The 23,726-nt window shown below is 37.5% G+C and overlaps 2 protein-coding genes across 3 annotated transcripts; one reads left to right on the top strand and one right to left on the bottom strand.

Annotated features, from left to right (window-relative positions):
* Nucleotides 1-2,446: 2,446 nt before the first annotated feature.
* Nucleotides 2,447-12,434, bottom strand: LOC134662516 (calumenin-B). Its single transcript, XM_063518770.1, has 7 exons — nt 12,344-12,434; nt 11,427-11,643; nt 8,331-8,490; nt 7,388-7,514; nt 6,609-6,730; nt 3,277-3,389; nt 2,447-2,672 (listed from the first exon to the last, which is right to left on the bottom strand). Coding segments are annotated over exons 1-7 (966 nt in total). The 5' UTR covers nt 12,345-12,434.
* Nucleotides 12,435-15,733: 3,299 nt separating this feature from the next.
* On the top strand, nt 15,734-22,927 carry LOC134662479 (ubiquitin carboxyl-terminal hydrolase 46). 2 transcript variants are annotated; one of them, XM_063518711.1, is made up of 8 exons: nt 15,734-15,971; nt 16,138-16,218; nt 17,858-18,074; nt 18,698-18,778; nt 19,070-19,269; nt 20,846-21,103; nt 22,069-22,224; nt 22,626-22,927. In XM_063518711.1, exons 1-8 carry the CDS (start codon nt 15,927-15,929, stop codon nt 22,734-22,736), a joined length of 1,149 nt encoding a protein of 382 aa, XP_063374781.1. In that variant the 5' UTR covers nt 15,734-15,926; the 3' UTR covers nt 22,737-22,927. The 2 variants fall into 2 exon arrangements, with proteins under 2 accessions (XP_063374781.1, XP_063374782.1); XM_063518712.1 differs by having other exon boundaries at nt 15,735-15,971; nt 22,081-22,224.
* The last annotated feature ends 799 nt before the right edge of the window (nt 22,928-23,726 follow it).

Below are 23,726 nucleotides of genomic sequence, written 5' to 3'. Positions count from 1 at the left end.
AATATTTTATATTGAGACTCACAATACATCAAATAGAACAGAATCACGATAGAAATCTATTAGAATAGTACACTGACTTAATATAAAAGAAATAGACACACAAAGCAGAACAAAAACGTCAAGAAATGTGGATCCCAATGACGTTTCGCACCATTTGCATTGATGATAAAAACGCTTACGTAAATTTTGAGTCAAGATAAATGTTTCGTACAGAAAAGAGCTTAATGTCGTAAGCATTAAGTGTCAAATTTGCAAACATAAGTACCAACACTGTTAAAAAATGTAGTCCGATGGCACTAAACGTAACGTATTTACGTCAAACAACGTCAAACGAGAATAATGAACGAATGGAGTCACTTTGGTACACTTTAATATGTATTACTGTACAGGAAAACCAATTGAAGTAATAAATAAAACAAATTTAATTTAATCGGGAGCTCAAATAAAATTAATTCGTGGTTCAAATTCAAACAAATTAAATTTTTAATTCGTAAGTATACGTCTTTAAATACTAATTTCCTTGAAATAAATTCTACTTATTAAATAACTGTGTATTTAAGATCTACATTTACTCATAGCGCGGGTGCACGGGGACATTTAGATACTGATTGGATTTTTTTTATAAAGTCTACCTATACTTTATAAAAAAAATCCTGTGGTTGTCACTGTGTTCCGACAGGTTTAGCATTTACAGTTAGTCGATATAAGCCCTTATTGGTGGTGTATATGTCGGAAACAGGGAAATGGGCCGAACACACAAGTGCCGTTTTGCCTTGTTTAAAACTGCATCACACCTATCTCTTGCTATAATTAAATAGCAGTCCACTTTGCACGTCGCATAGGTTTTCTTGGAAATCTTGAATTTAAACATAATATTATTTCTTATGAATTCCATATAAAAATATAAAAAAATATTGACCTCACATCGACTCATTAGATTTTTGTTCCTTAACATCCCTTCTTTGGTACTAACAAATTAATTTATTCAAAACCATAAAATTACCACCAGATTACATAAATTATGTAATGCTATCCAAAGAACTAACCGAAAGAAATACATTCCATCCTTTTTCCTTGTTTTATCATTGTTATTTTTACATATTTTAACGGCACATTTCGTAATTGTTGACAACTTCACATTTGAGCGTTTCAAACAAGACTAAACGAAAAAGTAATGCATGATCTGTTTTGACATCACTTTTGTGGGGCCATTTTTGGCGGCTGATTGGGTATCCAGTTCTTTATACTATATCAATGGAATAGTAACAGAACTTTGGTCATGAACTAAATCTAAACTTACATCTATATTAGAGCAGAGTAGAAAAATATGGCAAAGTCATAATTATAAAAATACATGTTAAGTACTGTATATGAGATTGAGAATGCCAAAACGGAATGGATTACAATTTTTATGTATAAAGCGTAAGTAATAAGTTGCCTTTTTAACTGCCTTATGAATTAACTTTAACACATTCATTGCCATCCAGCCAAACAAGACATCCGCGCTAGGCCACAAAAAATTCGTCATATAAAGCTGTAGTACCACGATCCCGACAATCGGGTCGTCCGGCCTGGGAACGAAATCATAAAATACCCGATAGTCGGGTTGTCGGCACTGAATGTGTTAAATCATGGCACACAGTGACTCTTTGCAGTTACGTTGCAGCAATCCTCAGGCCACAACGATGCCCGAAACCACATCAGCATAGATCAAATAAAGCAGTAAGTAGTAGCTGCAAAAAATCCCTGCATTTGAAATTGGTTGTAGTTTTGTATGTTTTTATTTTATATTTTACTCGCAAGAGATAAGTTAATGATAATGATTAATCTACCGTTCGCAACAGTTTCAAACTGAATTTAAACAAATTACTAATTGAGATTGGCACTATAAATAATATACAAATATAACTATATAATAATATACTATAAATGTATATCACTATAAATAAGTTACCTAACACTGAATTTGTTTTATAGGATTTTAGAAACTGTGAATTCGACGAGGGTAACAATTTTACTGTTAACGAGTTAACATCCGCCTGCAGATTTTAAAGTAGGTATAGGCAGGGCTCAGAACCGGTTTTTTTAAACCCAAAATAGCCCAATATTTTTCATTATTTTATACTCTTTACGTTCTGAATCATGTATTTAGGTTATAATTTCGTATTATTAGATTGTCCCATTAAAAATGAAATAATAAACCAAAGAACGAAAAAGAATGTAATAATACCGGTATTTTTTGTATGAAGAAAAAAACCGGTTCCGAGCCTTGGGTATAGGGTTTGGCTAAAAAATATCCGGGTCTGATTCGCATCAAATGAATAACTTACAGTTGTGCCAATACATACCAAAAAGACGACGTGGCTCGAGCTAAAACATGTACAGGTCCCATATAACTGGTATGAAACTTACACAATACTCCGACACTGTAGACCGCCTCACGGAGCTAGAACTCGTCGTGCCGTGCGAGCGCCTCGCCGAAGTCAGTGGCCTGCGAGCCCACGAACAGGTCGTACTTGTCGAGCACCTCGCGCCTCGTGAGGCGCTCGTCTGCGTCGGCGTCCGCCTCGAACACGAGGTGCCGCGCCTCCGCCTCCGCGTGGTCGAACGACGGCGGCGCGATCCACTCCTTCACCTCGCTCGCGTCCATGTAACCGTCTTTGTCCGTGTCTCTGGAAACAGTATCGACCGTCAATGGATTGCGCGATCTCGCATTACCCACTTTTTAGGGGGAACCCTTTGGGTACGGAAGTACCCAAAGGGTAAAAACGGGGTCCTATTACTAAGACGTTCCTTTGTCTGTCTGTCACCAGGCTTTATCTCATGAACCGTGATAGCTAGACAGTTGAAATTTTCACAGATGATGTTGCTGTTGCCGCTATAACAACAAATACTAAAAAGTACGGAACCCTCGGTGGGCGAGTCCGACTTGCACTTCCGGTTTTCATTAATTTATCACGGTTCGGGGTGACTCTTAGAAAAGATTAAAGTCTCTTAGAATCCTATGTTTTAAACACTTACCTATCTGAAAGTGAAAGTAAAATAGAGGAACCAAAATCCACATTTTGTACAGAATAGAAGTGACAAACTCTCCTGTAGCTAGAAGTGTCAAACTGGCCTGTACAGTCAGCAGCAGAAGTTGCTAAGCGGGCGAGGTGTTCAAAATTATCTTGAGGCGACTTTGTTAAGAGAATAAGAGCGTGTCAAGGTAATTTTGAACACCTCGCCCGCTTAGGAACTTCTGCTGCTGACTGTAGCTAGAGGTGACAAACTGACCTGTAGCCTGCAAACTGCTCCCTCTCCTGTTTGACCCAGTCGGGCTCCTCCTCCTCGCCCTCCTCGGCCTGGTACATGTCCCCGATGTACTCGTCCAGGGACACTTTGCCGTCCTATAACAAACAAAAACCGTACTTTAAAACGACTACTTGGAAATATGCAACATCTAAATCAAGGCTTGAAAGTAGCGACTAGTTGTATGCCTAAAGGGGCCCACAGATTACCAGCTCGCCGGAAGATATCAGCCACAGAAAATATTAAAGAGGTTAGAACGGCTATCGCGCGCAGTTAGTATCGGAACCGGTGTCGCCGCTCGTTCCTCTCCACATTTCCACATTTCTCGCGCAACGGTAGTAAAAACTTGTGTGCGTGGTGAATGGATACGCCTCCTTTAGACAGATTTGATGTCTGGCTTCTTAATCTGAACGTTATTGTGGCGCAAAAGGCATGTTTACGTTTTTCGGTCAGCGCGGACGAGTACTAGCATGCGAGCGTTTGCTCATAACCGGCGGCGACACGTACCCTGCTCGCATCGCCATTCTACTTGTTCTGTGATATCAGCCTGTCAGTTAAACGCAAAAGGTGATAGCTCCGAACAACTGACAGGCTGATGTCGCCCGGCGAACTGGTCTGTGAGCCCCTTAAATCAAAGCGAACTACACTTTTGGTTCTCACACGGGTAAATCCACGGTGACTCACGTTACTTTGTAGTCACTATTCCTAACAATCTTGTCGTATATTTGAGATCAAGAGCTTTCTACGTCGAAAACTTGATAATAATATCACAGAGTACATTACTGCGAATCATTTATCGAAGTACTTTTTCTCCATCAAATTATAAAAATTGGAGAAAAGTGGAAAATAACTCCATGACTCACGTTACAAGAAATGGACACGGAGTTTTACGCCTTTTGTGTTTATTGATTTCCCTTTGATTATTGAATGAATTAGTTTTAACAAAATAACAAAACAATGACATAAATATGCAAGCTTCTTTAATAGTTAACCAAATGAAATCAAAGATACACCCTTATTTAAATAAATTATTAGAATTAGAACTTTTCTGATACGTTATTTAGCTCTACCCAAAGCTTGGCGATTAATTAACATCGAAGATGAGGATGCAATTGAACTATCTAAGGCTCTTGCTTATTCAGCTTTTTTATCTATATCTTTTTTTTTATCTATATGTTTTTCAACTCTTTTTCTGGTTTTTTCTCTTTCATTCTTTATAAATTGGTTTTTCTTTTTTTGAGTCATGTTATCTAGCAACTTCTTCTATTGCCTGATTTTTTGGCGGCAAGCCTGTGTTTTTTCTTATACTCTTCGTACTTTCCGTCGTCTTTCAGCTTCTGTCTTCTTCTTTTTGCCCTTTCTGCCGCTGATAGAGGCATTGTAGCTACAAAATACATTCAAATATTTAGTTACTCGCTTTACAGTTGCAACAACGCGATTCACTGTGACTCACGTTACAAGTATCTCAAGTCATGTATTTCTATAAAATAACACTTATGCGGAGAAATAAACCGCGAGAATGACACCATCTAAGCCATTGGGCACACATAGTTCAATATAAGTTCGTTTGTCCAAAACTTCAGTACAGTAAATGAAAAATATTGTTTTTTACGTTACTCACGTTACTCAACGACATGCAATTTTCATTCACCTCTTACATATTTTTCTTTCAACTTATGATAATTGTAATCAAAGTAACGCGTGAATAATTTAATAGACAACAGATAAATAAAGGTTACTTACCTCTTCTTTGCGTAAAAATCAATTAAAGTCGTAATATTTATAATCACTTATTTTACGTTCGTAGTTGATTCCGCAAGCAGCACTTACAATGTCGGAAATTATGACAACCGTTGACTTATTATTGACTTAAGGTTATAAAATTTGTTCTGTTACCCTCATTTGATTATTCTACATTCAAACACATTCTAAATTCAATAGTTTATTTTTTCGTTGTCATGTCCGAGTTACGCGGAAAGACCCACACGCTGATTGGTCGCCACTCAATATCCGCGCAAAAACTATTAGGTTTCTTTTTTTGGTTTTTATATGTCAACCAACTCGTTACAAAAAATTGGACATATGTTTTTATACAGCCTAAAGCAATCGAAGCGCCCGCCATGTTACTTGGGACTAGTTGCACCAACCAATATCGTCACCGACTGATCGTCACGCAGCGGAGATCTATGAAACTTCCCATACACTAAAATTTAGCGAACGCTTTAACGGTCACAGATGGTTTGGTGCATCCGACCCTGACAAAACTGACGATTAATATCAAATCCCATACATTCTGTCAGGAATGTGCCGGACTGCCGGTTAGACGTTACTGTAACACGACTTAACACATTCATTGCCACCCAGCCAAACAAGACATCCGCGCCAGGCCACAACAATTTCTTCATATAAAGCTGTAGTACCACGATCCCGACTATCAGGGCGTCCGGCCTGGGAACGAAATCATAAAATACCCGATAGTCGGGTTTTCGGCACTGAATGTGTTGTCTTAAGTAAAATAAAAACGCCATTATATCGTTGCTATAGGATTTACGAATGGTCAGGCCCCTATTTCACCACGGTGACAGGTGCGACAATAGGCTACATTCCTACTAGTCAAATCAGCTTCTTTTTTAGAACTGTCAAAACGATTTGCTAATATGGAATTTATATGAAAACGAATGTAGTGACGTCACGGTAAACTCACCTACTTTTTATATTTCAATCCGATTTATTAAATACAAATTGTGTTTAAAAATAGCTGCTGTCTATGTTTTTCTAATAATTATCTGGTGCTTTATTTCGTGCACGGTTTGAAATAATTTATTTTAAGTACAGGAAACATCCCTATCACTGTTACTGACGTCATAGGCCTCCATAGACTACGGTAACCGCTTACCATCGGACGGGCGGTGTGCTTGTTTGCCACCAACATATTAATTTATAAAAAACTCCATTATATCGCCAATAAATAAGTACTTATTTTGCGAAGCTAATGACAATTCTCACAAGAAACACGACAATTGTCACGAAATTCGGACACAGAACTCATTTTCTGTCAAGAATTACCGAGTTCTATTCAATCGTGTGACAATTGTCATCATCATCATCATAAACTTCGAAAGAGAAATACCTGTTTTTTGCCGATATAACAAAGTTTTTTTAAATAATACAATGATGGTGGCAAACAAAAATACGGCCCGCTCGAATTGAAAATTGAAATTGAAAATTGAAATTACAAAGGTGACATTTGTCGAATTGTCGCACCTGTCGCCGTGGTGAAATAGGGGTCAGTTAACATTGTGGACGACGGTACGCACCTTGTCCTTGTCGATGTCTTCGAGCGTCTCCAGCACGACGATGTCCCGCATGTTGGGGTGGTCCTCCGGGTGCAGGAACGACGCGAACTCCGTGCGGTTCAGCGCGTCGTCCGAATCCCCGTCTGAAATATGGACAACTCACAATACAATACAATAAAATACAAATCCTCTTTATTGCACAACCTCAATAAAACATTTACAGAGAGACACACATAATACACGAAGACAGAGGTAACAACAGGCGGACTTATCGCTAGAGAGCGATCTCTTCCAGACAACCTTTAGGTAGTGGAGAAATGATAATATTAATTAAACTATTTAGGAGGTGCAAAAAATTAAATTGGAAACTACATAGCTCTGAAGAAAATACCTATCACTACATAGTATAAAACAAAGTCGCTTCCCGCTGTCTGTCTGTCTGTATGCATGCTTAGATCTTTAAAACTACGCAAGGGATTTTGATGCGGTTTTTTTTAATAGATAGTGATTCAAGAGGAAGGTTTATGTATAATTTGTTAACCCGTGCGAAGCCGGGGCGGGTCGCTAGTAAATATTAAAATGCATACATACTACTTACATATTACATATACAGCATACATATATATATATTATAATACAGATATATACGTTTACAATACTATAATAACTCACTTACCTTTGTTTTATTTTAATTTCTAACATTACGAAGATTTCAAAGACACACTATAATGAATGAATCAAAGAGCGCATTTTGACATATTGGCATTATTGGAAGGAATTTAGATTATCTATTGACGCACCAGCGTAGGTCCAGCGCCTGCGGTCCCTCTTCCGCAGGTTGGAGTACGTGAAGCCTTCACTGTTCGGCGCCGAGAGCTCCGCCGGGGACATTTCTTCCATGAACCCGTACACGTTTTTCTGGTACGTCTGAAATTATTAAGCAAAGGCTCATATAAGGCGGCTATGACTAATTCAACTAGCTGCCCTGGAAAACATCTTTAAAGCTATAGAAATATTGGTATTCACGAAAAACCGTATTTTGTGACGCTTAACCATGAATAACTTCCGACGCGCACACGAAATTTTGATCGAATTTTAAGAGAACCTTTAGAACACCATAATGAAGGTGTATACGAGTTTCCAGCTTGTTATTTCTCATTCCGATGTTGACTCCCTTTTTCGGCTTAAGATAACTGGGCAATAGTGGCTCTGTAAGTTGTAGAATTCGTCAACCCCCAATAGCACCACCGTTTTCAAATATTTCCAAAAACTGAATCGATAAAAGAAATCTATACAGTTATTGCTATGTAACCTGCTCACCAATTTTCACGAGAATTGGTTGAGAAATTTGTCCTGGAGAGGAAAACATCTGGACAGACATACAAAAACATTTTCGAACAAGCTGAATCATAGACCTTCGTCCGCGCATGGTAAAATATGTCTATTGGCAAGACACAGTGCGACTGTTTATAGCAAAAAAAAAACAAACTGCCCGGATGCATAGCATTGGTAGGCCTCCCCTGATAAAGTAATAGAAAGAAAGAAGAAAGAAAATACATTTATTTAACGCTTCAACATATTACATATAGAAATGAAGACATACAGGCATAAAAAAACATTGGACGCTAAAATTGCCGCGGCAATTCGTGGCGCTGGTTTTCGGTGGGGTCTAGGGGGACAGAAATAAGTATATTTCTTGGAGTTTTAATTTTTCTAAGTACAAAATTAATTTGATCAATATACCTCCCATGGAATGGCCTCCGCGCCCTGCGGGTTGTGCTGCCTCCAGTGGCGCTCCACGTCCTCCTCGATGTACCGCTTCTGCGTGTACCGGATCCAGTCCTTCAGCTCCACGAGGGTCACGAACCCGTCACCGTCACCGTCTATCTTGTCTACGATCAGCCTGGAATAAAACATTGACATTTTAACCTTTTGGACGCCAATGACCGATATATCCGCACCGTAGGTTCAACGCCAAAGACCGATTAATCGGTCACAGATCACAGAGCAACATAGACCTACGTGCATATTCATAAAGTTCAATTTTAGTTTTGACACTTCGGTGACCGTCAGCGTGACAGCTTTTGTGTTTGACATGGCGTCGAAAAGGTTAACATTTATTCAAACACTATGAACAAATATAAAAACTTCGGATTTGATAGTTTTTCTGTTTTTGTTGCCAATGCTCCGTAGTTTTTCTAATTCATTCTATAACGAATAGAATGAATTTGCTATTTACAGCAACAGTAATTCATTATTCATTATAAGAAAATATCCAGTGTAAAGATAATCTATCAACGTGCTTATCTCCGCGACCGAGAAGATACGATTAAACAACATTCCTCTCTTTGCCGGGCTTCTAAGGAAATTGCCGTTTATCTTTTAAATTGGAACAATAGGTTAACGACTCGGCGAGATTAGGTTTAGATAATGATGTCGGAGTTGGTTCAGCTGATGTGGGTCGGTTCATTACACCCACATACCAACATTACACCTTAATATCTGGGAAATCGAGCTTTGCTCGGAAAACATATAAAAACTTAAAAATGCGCGTTTTCTCAGGGATATGACCTAGCTAGATCGATTTTTCGCCCCCGAAAATCCCCATATAGCAAATTTCATCGAAATCGTTAGAGCTGTTTCCGAAATCCCCAATATATATAAATAAATAAATATACAAGAATTGCTCGTTTAGGTATTAGATCCGACTGTAGCTATTTAGCTCTATTGTTTTATAACTTTTAAGCTGTTTGTAAAAACTTAATGTAATGAATACTTACAACGTTATTCATAAACGCGCTACAAGCCTCAATTAACTATTAATTATTGTTTAAATATCTTATTCTATCATCTTGACTTATATATTTATAAGAAAGAGATAAAACTTAAATGAACTAATTGAGACTTGTAAAGATTTACGAATAAGACAATTATGCGTTATGATAACAGCAGAGACGCCACCCACATAATTCACGCATGATATATTGCTGTCCCGCCCATGATGCCGGTCTGCGATGTCACTGTGCGAGCTTGACAGCAATATAATAATGCGAGTGCAATAGAGATGTCAACTGGCAGGCCAATGGACGAAAATCTATATGAAAAGTGTCTTTTCTTTAGTACCAACCCTTCCTTAGATTGCTTTTGACAAAAAAAATTGTCATAAATTGCTACCTAACTAAGTATACCTACCTTTAACATCCTATTTGTCTATCAATTTAGAAAATGTATCTTTGAAAATTTTCAGCATTCTGTACCCCGAGGAGTGGTAATCTGAACCCTATTACTAAGCTTGCATTGTCCGTCCATCTGTCAGTCTATCTCAAAAGCTGTTATAGGTAGATAATATGTTTTACGTCACCCTAGGCCTGTAAGTGGGATTTTCTCCCCGCTACGCGAGGAGAAAATCTCACTTCCTGGCCAAGGCAAGACGTAAAACTTTAGACAAACCACGGGCGGTAATTCGTAAAGCCCCGGATCGCATATTTATGGCCCTCACCTTCGGTTCGGGCCACATACACCTGCGATCTGGAGCATTCACGAATTCACCTTCTTTGTTTAGTATGATTGTCAACTCCCACTTTTAACTACAAATAATAAAAAAGCGGCCAAGTGCGAGTCGGACTCGCCCATGAAGGGTTCCGTATTTAGGCGATTTATGGCGTATAAAAAAAAAACTACTTACTAGATCTCGTTCAAACCAATTTTCGGTGGAAGTTTACATGGTAATGTACATCATATATTTTTGTTAGTTTTATCATTCTCTTATTTTAGAAGTTACAGGGGGGGGGACACACATTTTACCACTTTGGAAGTGTCTCTCGCGCAAACTATTCAGTTTAGAAAAAAATGATATTAGAAACCTCAACATCATTTTTGAAGACCTATCCATAGATACCCCACACGTATGAGTTTGATGAAAAAAAAATTTTTTAGTTTCAGTTCGAAGTATGGGGAACCCCAAAAAATTATTGTTTTTTTTCTATTTTTGTATGAAAATCTTAATGCGGTTCACAGAATACATCTACTTACCAAGTTTCAAGAGTATAGTTCTTATAGTTTCGGAGAAAAGTGGCTGTGACATACGGACGGACAGACAGACGGAAAGACAGACGGACAGACAGACGAACAGACAGACAGACGGACAGACAGACAGACAGACAGACAGACAGACAGACAGACATGACGAATCTATAAGGGTTCCGTTTTTTGCCATTTGGCTACGGAACCCTAAAAACCAGTCAAGCAAGGAAATTAAAACATTGTAAAAAATAGTCTACTGGTATAGAATCATGAAGAATGCAAATCCAGTCACATTTAGATAATGTTATTGTTAGAACAATAAACAGTTATTTACCTGTTAAGCTTTGATTAAAATGTAAGTCATCTTACCTTTCTTAAATGCTGGAATTAAACAATAATAAAATATTATATGTAAATCACTCAAGTATAAAACAATTTAAAGGTCCTTTTCTATCAATTCATAGTAAATTTTGTAACACAATCTTGAGTACATAATTCTGACCTACAGAAAGTGATTTGAATATTTTTTTTTCTTATAAAATATCAACAAGCTAATGTGATGATGATGATGATGCATTCCTGTTATCCCTGATAATTAGGGACATAGGGCTCGCAGAAGAAACTTCCATTTGTCGCGATCTTCCAGCTCTTTTCAGCCGAGACCAGTTGAGCCAGCCTCCTTCTCAACTGATCACCTCCATGTAGTACGAGGCCTCTCCGACCGTCTACTGCCAGCCGACTGCCCGCGGAGACCCTGCATGGCCAGATGACTGTCCTAATGTAATAAAAGTAATTCCTAAATAAAAATAACCTCACCCAAGTCTCCTTTTGCTCTCTTCCGGGGGCAACTGATCAAAGGTCTTGGCCTGATCCTCTCCAAGGAACGCCTCGTGGTCGAACTGTTTGCTGTGGTGCTCATTCTTGAAATGTTCCGCATCTGAGAGCTTGTCCATCATCCTTTTGGTATCCTCTGGTACCCCGGCACATGCTGCCGTCACGGCCAGCAGGACGAACAGGGAGGTTAGCATTTTCACTGGAATTTTGAAAAAATAACTTCTTTTATTGATAACTACTACCTCTATCTCCACAGTGTTTGATCTTAGAGAAAAATGGTACATGACAAAAGATACTTATTTTAACATTTCTTACATGATGAAGTAATAAAAAGTTAGTGTTACGAATCTCGTAGGTAAGTTCGAAAAAAAAAATAACACTGAAATTTTCTAAGTCCCAAGAACGGCCCCTTTCCTATACCCAAACCGCTAATTTATGTGTTATGTTATTAAATGTTATGCGTTGTAATGTTGTGTAAGTTTGTTTTTTGTTTCTCTTTTTATCTGTTTGTTGCCACAAATAAACAATCTCTATTTCTATTATTATAACACTTGAAATTATAAAAACCTAAAATATATGTTACTTTATGTTTTAAAATTTTAATAGTCATTTCATTATACTAGATGCAAATAAAGATATCTCTAGAAACTTCAGCTAACAAATTTTTATTTTTATTTAAGCACTATAATGGTCTTCAAAAAGCTAGATGTGGTATTTTATAAATGCACATTAAAACAAATAATTTTGTTATAATATCTGAACTCAATATGTATTAGTTAGGTATATTAATGAATAGCCAAATCGAAAACAATTACCAAAATCTCCTTATACACCCACACCTACTACAAATTAGCTAATTGTGTTTGATGCTGCTTTTAAGTTCAAATGCTCCAAAACACTTGCCTGTAAACTGAAATTGCCACGTCAATGGAGGCCACGTAGCAACGTCCAACTATCCCGTTCCGTTTCCGCTAGATGAGACAATAAACACAACCGGCGACCATCCGGCGACGCTGGATAGGATATCGGGAGATGTAAATCAAATCATGCAGACTTGAGATAAAAACTCGTTCAGTACAAATATATTTTGTTTAACAAAATGTCAAAATAAAATGTTTTAATGTCTCCTAACAAGCCAAATCCAACAATGCCGCTAGAAACGATATATTTTTTGTGTACTATTTTCTTGTGTTTTTTGTAGAGCAAGTTTTAAAAAAATATCACATTTCCAAATTTATAAATGTGTAATAAATAAACAATAAACGTAGTATTTGAACGTGTACATCAAACATGTGTCAAACCGAGTGTTGCCTGAAGTGCATAATTCCCCTAAATTAAAGGAGCTTGTTAATTAAAGATCATTGATTCCTAGAGTCTGTGCGGAAAGAAAAGAGTCGAGTCGTGGAATGTACGCCCCATACATCACTACACAGACTCTATACACAGATTTTATCAGTAGTAAGGCGCGAAATTCAAATTTTGTATGGGACGATTGTCCTTCACGCCTACACATGACATGAATCTAATATTTTAACTTGATCAGGCATGAGGGGTGGGGGGAAATGTCCGAACGGGATAGTCTAAACGTATCTTTCAGTAGGAGTAGCAGCAAAAGCGCTATTATTGTTTGTCCTTGTCACAGTCTCACGTTTTTTTATTCCCCACCATAAATTATACTTGGTCAACCAGATCTTGACAGTAGAAAAAGGCGGCAAATTTGAAAAATGTAGGCGCGAAGGGATATCGTCCCATAGAAAATTTGAATTTCGCGCCTTTTTCTACTGACAAGATTTGGTTGACCATCTATAGTATGGATTATGGTGGGCAACAAATAAATTCGACCAATCATAGTGTCGCATTGCCTATGTTTTGTCACTCACGGAGGCACGCGTATACCACTTCTATAGGATCCTACCTTCTATGCGCCTACATTTTTTAAATTTGCCGAAAACTATACTCCAAGGCCCCAACATTCTCGGTTCTCAGTACAAAATTTATCCGTCAAGCCGTAGCCATTTTGGTGGTGGGCAAGCTGTGTATGTGTGCGTTAAAATGTGTATGTGTGAGTTTATTGCACGTTTTTAGGGACGTGGATTTGTCGATTTTAATCATGTTATATATCGATACTCTCTACACAGTGGAACGGAATAGCGATTAATTGAAGCTTCGATATATTCACTAAAGATAAACAACCTGGAAATGCTAATGGATAATGAATACTTTATAATATTATAATAAACTCTATTATTTCGAAAAACTATATTTGGTTTTAATGTAACTTTTACGAGGGCTGTTTGATAAGTACCCGTTTATGAAAAAAATTATCAGTTGTTTTTGTTTATATGCATTTATTTTTCTTCATAGTCTCCTTTTAACTCTATACACTTGTTCCACCTATATTCAAGCTTCAATAAACCATCCAAAAAGTATGATTTCGGAAAGTCATTAAAATAGGCCTCTGTGGCGGCAATGACTTCGTCATTTGATCCAAATCGCTTACCACCGAGCCATTTTTTCAGGTTGGGAAACAAAAATAAATCGCATGGGGTCAAATCTGGAGAATACGGGGGGTGAGGCAATAGGGCGTAGCGTAATTGTGTTAATTTAGCCATCACAACTCTAGACGAATGAGCTGGTGCGTTGTCGTGATGAAACAGTACTTTTTTATTTTTTAAATGGGGTCGTTTGTCCTTCAACACAGCGTCAAATTCATCTAATAAATTGGCATAGTACTGCCCTGTTATCGTTTTCCCCTTTTCTAAGAACTCAATATGTATAATACCCTGCGAATCCCAAAAAACGGTCGCCATGACCTTTCCAGCCGATGGAACGATTTTTGCTATCTTTCGCGCAGGTTCACCCGGTAAAATCCACTGCTTCGACTGCCCTTTCATTTCCGGAGGGTAGTGGTGACCCACGTTTCGTTTACGGTCACGAAACGACGCAGAAACTCCTTCGGGTTACGTTTGAACACGGCCAAACACTGCTCCGAAGTAGTCAGTCGGTTCCGTTTTTGCTCCTCCGTGAGTAAACGCGGCACCCACCTCGCCGATACTGTCTTCATACCCAATTTATCTTCTAATATGCTTTGTACCCGCTCGATTGGAACATTTACAGCATCAACGATTTCTCAAAGTTCAATTCGGCGGTCGGCTAAAACGATATTTTCAATTTTCTTAACCATATCGTCTGTAGTCACCTCAATTGGGCGGCCTGGGCGATCCTCATCAAAGACGGTTGTTCTCCCCCGCTTAAACTCGTTAAACCAGTATCTGACGGTTGTCATAGAAGGAGCACATTCATGGTAAACCGCATGCATTCTTACTTTTATTTCATCACATGTTTTTCCTTCCAAAAACAAGAATCTAATTACAGACCGATACTGCTCTTTCTCCATTTTCACAATTTTAAGTTCACGCTTTCACTAAATCGCTGTCAAATGAGAAAAAAAACAAAAGAATGCTGTTTTTTTTTAAATTTTCCCACCTCTGAAAAATGGCTTAAAACGATTGTATACATATTTTCGGCCCGTGATATTAATACATTTGGAAAACGGGTACTTATCAAACAGCCCTCGTATATATGTGGCGTTCCATGCCTCCTTTAGACAATAATTCAAATAATTATAACAGGGTCATAATTAAGAGAAAATTATAAAGAACTTCTAAATTAATGATTACACGGATAAATTCTATATCTGGTTTAATTTATCGCCCGTATTGTTGTATTTACACACTGTATATAGAGTTATGTTATAATGGTTATCTGTTCATTTTAGGTAGTTTTAAATCCTTTCAAGTAAAATTTAAATTGTAAAAAGGCCGTATAGTTTATCGATATGACTTTATCGTCGTAGCCACATGCCTTTGGTTCCTCATTGTAGATCGTACATAAAATGTGTCTGTGTGCGTGAGGCTACGGTGACAGATGACTTAGGCTTCATCTTTAAAAATAATACATCTATGCTATACTCATCCTTTTCTTTTGGGTGCTAGTACTAGTGTAAGACAAAGATAGTATGATTATCTCTATGTTTGAAATGAAACGGTTATGGTGGAATTTATGGTAACATTAGTGAGATATAGTGTGTCAAATGACTGTCCCATTTCAAACATAGACAGAGAGAATCATTCTATCTTTGTCTTACACTAGTACTAGCACCCAAAAGAAAAGGATGAGTATATATTTTTTTGTTCCTATTTACTGACAAATTGGTTGACCAACTATAGTTCTACAAATCTATGACAAATCTGCATTTTGTTTCGTTTTTGTCTGTACTTATTGTCTCTGGTCATGTGGTAACTGCCAGCCGCCGAGGAACTGTCATGTGTGTTGTACGATTAGCCACTTTTGCCTAATTTTTAGTTCCAAATAAATTATAATAATGTTTCTGAATAATACAACAACTTAGTCGTTAATTAATCGTTTAAAGACTGCATTAAACGCATATTTGGGTTATAAGTTGCTAAAAACGGATTGCAAATGTCAATATGTCAGGATCTCGGCCTTAATTTCCAACAGAGAATGGTGAGAAACACTGTTAATTACAATTTTAATTGCTGTAACCTCCTAAACTTTAATCTAGATCGTTTTTTCGGTGACTAGTAATACTGAACCCAAAAAAATACGGCATTTTCTCTAACCTTTCATTGAACTTATAAGATTCGGCATTAAAATGTTTGATAATTTTCAGGGCGCAAATATATCGCAGTTGGAAAGAGATATTGGTTCAGAACAGTTCCCACCTAATGAACACTACTTTGGTTTAGTCAATGTAAGTATAGATATATACATAGTAAGATAGTATAAATTGTCTCATGTAGACTTTATCATCATCATGAACTCAACCATCAACATCATGTTCTTCTCAGTGAAGTATCTTGCGCCTGCTCTTTTACTTTTTGATTTGACCACCCCAACCTTTTCTTTCTCTTTGTCTAAGTAACTAGGTACATTTGGATTTTCCTCTACCTCGCTTGCATCCTATCCCCTCCATGATAGTTTTAAAGAAGTGTAGGCCTATGCATACATTTTAACATCATTACTGAAACTGAAGGTGATTTGTATGTTAGTTAAGTATACAACAAGACTAAAATAACATAGTCATTGTTAAAGCTGCCTCATCATTTTGCAAAAAAACTATTTGCCTAGAGTGTATACTTACAGTACTAAGAATGAAGCGGAAATAACTTATGAAGTAATACACAATCATATCTTGTCAACTAATCACAATTTCCCACTTGATTTTAAGTAGGTATTTAATGTAGTAGTTAGTGATTACATCAAATACTTAAAACTGTGCATATTATTTAATGTATAGCTACATGATCAAATAGAATGCAGCTTTCAGCCAAATACTAAATACTATACTACTACTAATACTAATAACAGGTGAATATTCCATCTCTATCAATTATATGAGTATGTATGTATTTGTGGGGTATAAAAAGAATTGTTAAATAATAAAGGATATTTAAGAGATCGCTTACAACAATAAGACCTCCTGTTGCTACCTTTATTTACATTGTAAATCTATTTTTCATTTTGTTTTCTTTGTATTGCAATAAACAATATTCACTTATTTATTTATTTTATATGTACAAACTCATGAAAGTTGACAGTTGCTTAATCACATATAGGATCTACTACAACATGTACTATCTGTATCCATGTTGTGTCTGAGATCCATCTGTTTTAGATCTGGATTTATCCAGCCATCATACAAATCTACCAGATCTAAAACACTAGGTAATTTAATATCTTGCCAATTCTTATTTTCTTTAATCAAGATATCACTGATGTCATGTTACTGATAAGCATTCCTTAATCAGATGATAAATTCTAATAAGATTTAATACTTGTTACATTTTAAAAGGAAGTGAGTCATTGTTATTTTCTATTATAGGTATTACTCAATGTTTCCATCTTTATAGTCTCACTTTATTTTGGATTATGAGTGAGTTTTGCTCATTAAGTATTTAAATTAAAGATCCATGGTAATTTTTCGTATTTGACCAAATCGAAGTCAAAAGTCATTTTCGTCAATCATTGCTTATCATTTTGTAATCTGCTATAAACCTCTTCTATAATTATTATTATCATATTAACCTCGAAATAGTCTGTAATAAGCCTTATGCTATTATAGTACATTCTTACACAGATTGACTAAGTCCGACTGTAAGCTCAAGAAATGCTTAGTTATTAATCTGTCAAATGACCACCATACAACAAATTGATGCAAAGCAAATTGACCCATATTGATCCGTAGTAACACAAGTCTGATACTGAGTTGGTATGACCCAAAGTTAGTATCACATGTGTGATACTAGGGCGCTCCACGGGTTAAACATGATTTCGAATAATAGGTGTCCTTCATATTGAACCATGATTAAAAGGATTCATGTTATTTTCAGTTTGGCAACACTTGCTACAGCAATTCTGTGTTGCAAGCCCTATACTTCTGCCGTCCATTCAGAGAGAAGGTGCTGGAATACAAGGCGAAGAACAAGCGCACCAAGGAGACGCTGCTCTCGTGTCTAGCAGACCTATTCTATAGTATTGCCACGCAGAAGAAGAAGGTGGGCTCAATAGCTCCAAAGAAATTTATTGCAAGGCTTAGGAAGGAGAAAGGTGTGTTATTATCACGTTTAACCTTGTGTCACCCTTCACTCAAAATGATAGCTGGGTAATGAAGATTGACTCTAGTTGTACTTTTAATTGGGTTGAATTTCATTGTTTCTAAAATTTTATGAGAAGAGAAATGCTACTTTGTTTTATGAAAGTTGAAATTCCATTGAAAAAGCGGAGCGCGGAGTGTCATTGTAATGTACATTGGTTGGCACGATTATAGGTTTCAATCTTAAATGTCACTTTAGAAGCCAGGTTTACTTCCAAATATGTATGTACCGAAAGGCCATGTCTTCTGTGACATACTTTATGTGGTTATTGACTACCTACTCATTTAAAATTTAAATATTATAGCTATCAATGCCGTAATCGACAAGGGCGATCCTAGCTAATTAAGCACTTGGGAAGGGTTGGTTTTGCTTTGGGGGCTAAGCGGGAAGTTGGAGTTTAAACACGACCCAATAGTAAAAGTGTCTTGATAAGCTCATGTTGTTTCGCTTATCTAAGCTAATACCACAGGAATCTTCTTCTGGGAGATTGAGCATGACAATTAATCTTTGGGTTACAGCTTTAAATATATATCATATTATTTTTGCAATATAAATAATTGTTGTTTTTATTTCCAGAGGAATTCGATAACTACATGCAACAAGATGCCCATGAGTTTCTAAACTTCCTTATCAATCATATAAATGAAATTATTCTAGGTATGTACCTGAAAAAGTTTTAGCACATTTTTTAATGAAGTTTCAAGTTCAAGTTTCCCGCCTAGGCAAGTCTCCCGTACTACACCTAATCTTTTCAGCATTTAGGGTCTGTTGCACCAAACCATCTGTCACCTTTAAAGCATTCGCTATATTATTGTATGGGTAGTTTCATAGTTCACTGCTGAGTGACGTTGATCACTTGGCTAAATGTGATTGGTGCAACTGGCTGCAGTCTCATAATAGTCATAATATTACTTGCACGAGTTAATAACTGCACAATTATTTTTCCAGCGGAACGTAACCAGAGCACTCTTAAAGTTCAGAAGAACGCCTCTGGCGAGAGCGTGACATGCAATGGCACAAGCACAGCGCCTGGTGGCGGAGACCCGACGTGGGTGCACGAAATATTCCAGGGCACACTCACCAGCGAGACCCGCTGTCTCAATTGTGAGACAGTCAGCAGCAAAGACGAGCATTTTTTCGACCTGCAGGTATATAAATATTTTTTCACCTCAGCAGCTCGAACAAGGGTACTTTGCTACTTAAAAACAGTGAGCAAAATGCGATTTTGCTCACTGAGTGAGACAAAATGAGCAAAATTCGATTTTGCTCACTCAGTGAGCAAAATGCGATTTTGCTCACTGTTTTTAAGTAGCAAAGTACCCTTGTTCGAGCTGCTGAGGTGAAAACTTAATTGTTGGTATATCTTAAGAAAATATGAGTGAATAGGTAAGTGATGAAGAAGGAATAAATTTTTCGGGTTCTCTAATATGTTCTCACTGCTGAGGTGAAAAGTTTTGTGAACTACACGAGATCAAAGTTATTTACAACTCGTGCGCTTTTGAGTCCCTTACTACGCTCAAGATTCTAAATTAGATTCACTCGCTACGCTCGCGAATCTATTATAGAATCTTTCGCTTGCACGGGACTCAAAATAAGCACTCGAAGAAATATCAAACTTTGATCTCTTGTTGTACAAATAACTATTGGGCAATCTTACACTAATCAACCTAGTCCCAGAGTAAGCTCGATTAGGCTTGTGTTGTGGCATGAAGCTTGAGACCTATAAACAGGTGTCACAAGCGAGGCAGGCTGTCTGTGCAATGAGATGCTCAGTGGTAAGGACTAGCATTTCTTCACCTACTGTTATGTTGCGAGTCTCACAATAAAGACGCACTGTCTCTATAATTCAATGAAACTACCATCAACAAGAACGAAAATTTCTTTGACCGGTAAGTATGTACTATGCATGATATCTCCAGTACTCTCTAGCTAGTGAGATGCGCGGTGTTGACAAAAGACTGCAGGTATGTATTATAAAGCGTGAGATCTTTTAAGTCCTACGAGTTAGACTCAATATTTGATATTGTATTAGGGTCAATCAACTATTTCTTGTTGTTATTCTGTCCCATCAGCGAAGAGACAATAGTAGCATAGATTGTTAGACGAACTGATGTACCATGTTCTACTAACATGCTCAGTAGATGTCCCATTATGGAAAGGTCTTATAACTACCATAAAATGCAAGTTTGGTTCATTTAAATACGAAAAACCTAGAATTTTAAGAGTGACTCAGGAGACCGTAACCATAGCAACGTGTGACAAGAAAAAGTTGATTAACCCATTATCTATAGGTAATACGTAAAGTAATAATAGCCGCCTAAGCCCCAGAAGATTTAATAGTTTTGTTTTTATATTTTTACCGTAAGTTAGTTCAGTGAAGGCGTTTCGGACTCATGATGATAGAGGAATCTTTCTTTTTATTGTTACGTTTGTCACGCGTAAGTCTACCCTTGTAAAGCCTATCTTTCTTTATACGTAAATCGTTATAATTTACTTTGATGATTACAAGTCCGCTCAAGAAAATAATCCAAGGAAAATACCACATATTCCTCACCATAAAAACATATTTTTCTGATACCAAGACTATGATAGGTACAAAGGAAAGTACAACACCATTCTAGTCTAGACATATTTATTGTTTTCAAAAGGTTTATTGTCGGTTGCCAATAAGGAGCTCTTTCTCTAAAGCTTTAGTTTGAAAGCAACCTTATCAATTTATTCCAGGTAGACGTAGGCCAGAACACAAGCATAACGCACTGTCTAAAATGCTTCAGCGACACGGAGACATTATGCAACGACAACAAATTCAAGTGTGATAACTGCAGTAGCTACCAGGAGGCGCAGAAGAGGATGCGAGTGAAGAAACTGCCGCTCATACTCGCGCTTCACCTCAAGAGATTCAAGTATATGGAGCAATATAATAGGCATATAAAAGTGTCGCATAGAGTTGTGTTTCCCTTGGAGCTCAGGTTATTTAACACGGTTAGTATTTTCATAGACAAATATAGTAAGACAAGAGTGCTCACTCCATACATCAGTTAGACTATTAATTTCAGTGTCTAGATCTAGCATCGAGTAGCGGAACTATCAGTACTGCTACTTGACAATAGATGTAGCAGTACTGATAGTACTGCTCCTCGATGCTAGATGCTAATAGTATTTTTGGTACTAAAACTGATGTATGGAGTGAGCAATCTATGTATTTTATTCTCTATGGTATTTTTTACTTGTCCCATCTTATATTCCTAAAGCCCATAGGCCCTTTTAGTAAGCAGGTACTATACTAATCAGGGATGTTGCGGATGCCGATTTTATAGACATCCTAGCACGCCGCCGCTAAGACGTTCCTGTACTAACCTATTCTACATAATCTATATCTGCATCCGCATTAAGCTCCGCATCGATTTTATGCGGATGTGGAGGCGGATGCTAATATTCGCAACATCCCTGGTACTAATTACTTGAACGGAATTCAGCCCATTTTCAATTGAAACAGTTGAAATTTGTATACGTCGATTTTAAAACAAGAAATTCAACCTTATTCTTTACACTATTGGTTAAGAATTTAACTGCGATTAAAGTTTTCTTGTACGATGGGCACTAAGATGATTGCCTGATTGGCGACTTCTGTCAAGTCATTTTTCTTCGTTACCATTTGATAGAATGAGAAGAGATCATTTCTCTTATACTTCATGTATGATATTGATAAGTATGATGCATTATTATGCTTAAGACTTTAATAACAATAACAACCCTTTAAAGGTCAGAGAAATAGTTGTATGGGATCGTCATGTTCTTCCTAAAATAAATTGCTCTATTTTCCCCAACTACCCTATCATATCAGAACCGTTCACGAAAACTGTGGACGTAATACTTAAGGATTCGGGTACAATATTTGAACAGTGTGCCCATTCGCTGGACAAAACTTCCTTCTATCCTTAATAAAGACCAAATTGCAGTCTGACGACGCGGTGAACCCTGACCGGTTGTACGACCTCGTGGCCGTGGTGGTGCACTGCGGCTCCGGACCCAACCGCGGCCATTACATCAGCATCGTCAAGAGCCACGGCTTCTGGCTGCTGTTCGACGACGACATGGTCGATGTGAGTACCTACCACACTCTAGGGGGAACTACATACTTGTTCTCAAATGAAATATGCCCGCGGAAATATTGTATTTCGGAAAAAATATGCGTCGTATGAGGAAATTAAAAGTCTGGTAAGAAATAAAAGATTGGCGATTACTCCACCGACAAGAGCAAAGCTCTTAAGGAATACAATGGAAAACAATTATGCACTGGGACATCTGTACGTCTTGTTCTGTGCGTAGCTTCTACTATCTTTATTAGGGCTCATTTACGGCGCGCGAACTCGTATACGATTTTAGTTACATTGCGGACCATTGAGGTTACATGCACTCGCACCGTCTAAATGTACTGTAGTAGGTACTGCTAAATGTCAGATTTCACTATTCTTACTAAAACCCTGCCTTCTTTTGTTTGCAGAAAATAGACGCGTCAGCTATAGAAGATTTCTACGGCCTAACTTCAGATATACAAAAATCGTCAGAAACGGGATATATACTATTTTATCAATCTAGAGATGCTAGCTGTTAAGTTTAACTAATTTAATTAATTTATATAATATAATAGGTTAGTGCTGAGTATGTTCTTTAATATGCCTCGTTTGTTAAAGTTGAAAGGGCATAATAAAATTATTGAAATATTGTTCAATTCGAAACATTGAGATATTCATCTTTTAGATTTCATTTGTAAATAAATATATTTCATTTCAAATTATTATCTGACATTTGTTTTTTATTTTATGGATTTTGGGGGAAAAGTTCACTTGGGTCTACATAGGTAAGTTTAAGTTAAATAATAGTTGAAGATGGTTGAAGTCTGTCATCAAGGGCAGTGCCAGTGAAACGAATTGAGTAAGGTAGACCAGGTTAATGCCTCAGATTTTTTTTTAAATAACCTGATTTACAAGAGCCTAAGTCCCCTCCCGTTAAAATGGATGATACGAGTACCCACCCCCCTAGCGGCAGCTGCCCCCGCCCCCCCCTCCCTGCCTACGCCCATGGAAGCGACGAATTCGCGTGCGGCGACGACGGTACCGCTTTTGTCCGTATCTTCGTCCGAGGCTGCGATGCGCGACGATTCGTGTTTATGAACAAAAATCCGTACGGTACGATGGAGTTTGGTGTGGCATACGGAAAGCACGAATCGTTGTGCAAGCCGCACCTGCGCACGGAGAGGATAGTTATGTGTACAACAAGACAACAAAACTTTGATGTTTGATATTTCCTCGAGTGCTTATTTTGAGTCCCGTGCAAGCGAAAGAATCTATACTATCTAATTTAGAATCTTGAGCGTAGTAAGGGACTCAAAAGCGCACGAGACTTTGATCTCGTGTAGTTCACAAAACTTTTCACCTCAGCAGTGAGAACATATTAGAGAACCCGAAAAATGTATTCCTTCTTCATCACTTACCTCTATTCACTCATGTTTTCTTAAGATATACCAACAAATAAGTTTTCACCTCAGCAGCTCGAACTAGGGTACTTTGCTACTTAAAAACAGTGAGCAAAATCGCATTTTGCT

The sequence above is a fragment of the Cydia amplana genome, chromosome 3 (genome assembly GCF_948474715.1).
Source record: "Cydia amplana chromosome 3, ilCydAmpl1.1, whole genome shotgun sequence".
NCBI classification, from domain to species: domain Eukaryota; kingdom Metazoa; phylum Arthropoda; class Insecta; order Lepidoptera; family Tortricidae; genus Cydia; species Cydia amplana.
Note: the sequence above shows the minus strand (reverse complement) of the source record. Positions and strands in the feature narration are given on the sequence as shown.

Bases quoted from the DNA above. Each gene is read 5' to 3' on its own strand.
- LOC134662479 (XM_063518711.1), top strand. From the start codon at position 15,927: ATGTCAATATGTCAGGATCTCGGCCTTAATTTCCAACAGAGAATG. The intron at 21,104-22,068 runs GTTAGTATTTTC...TCCTTAATAAAG, and splicing joins AGCTCAGGTTATTTAACACG to ACCAAATTGCAGTCTGACGA. The intron at 22,225-22,625 runs GTGAGTACCTAC...TTTTGTTTGCAG, and splicing joins TCGACGACGACATGGTCGAT to AAAATAGACGCGTCAGCTAT.
- LOC134662516 (XM_063518770.1), bottom strand. The intron at 8,491-11,426 runs GTGAGGTTATTT...GTTTTATTCCAG, and splicing joins GAGAGCAAAAGGAGACTTGG to GCTGATCGTAGACAAGATAG. The intron at 2,673-3,276 runs GTCAGTTTGTCA...TACTGTTTCCAG, and splicing joins GAGCAGTTTGCAGGCTACAG to AGACACGGACAAAGACGGTT.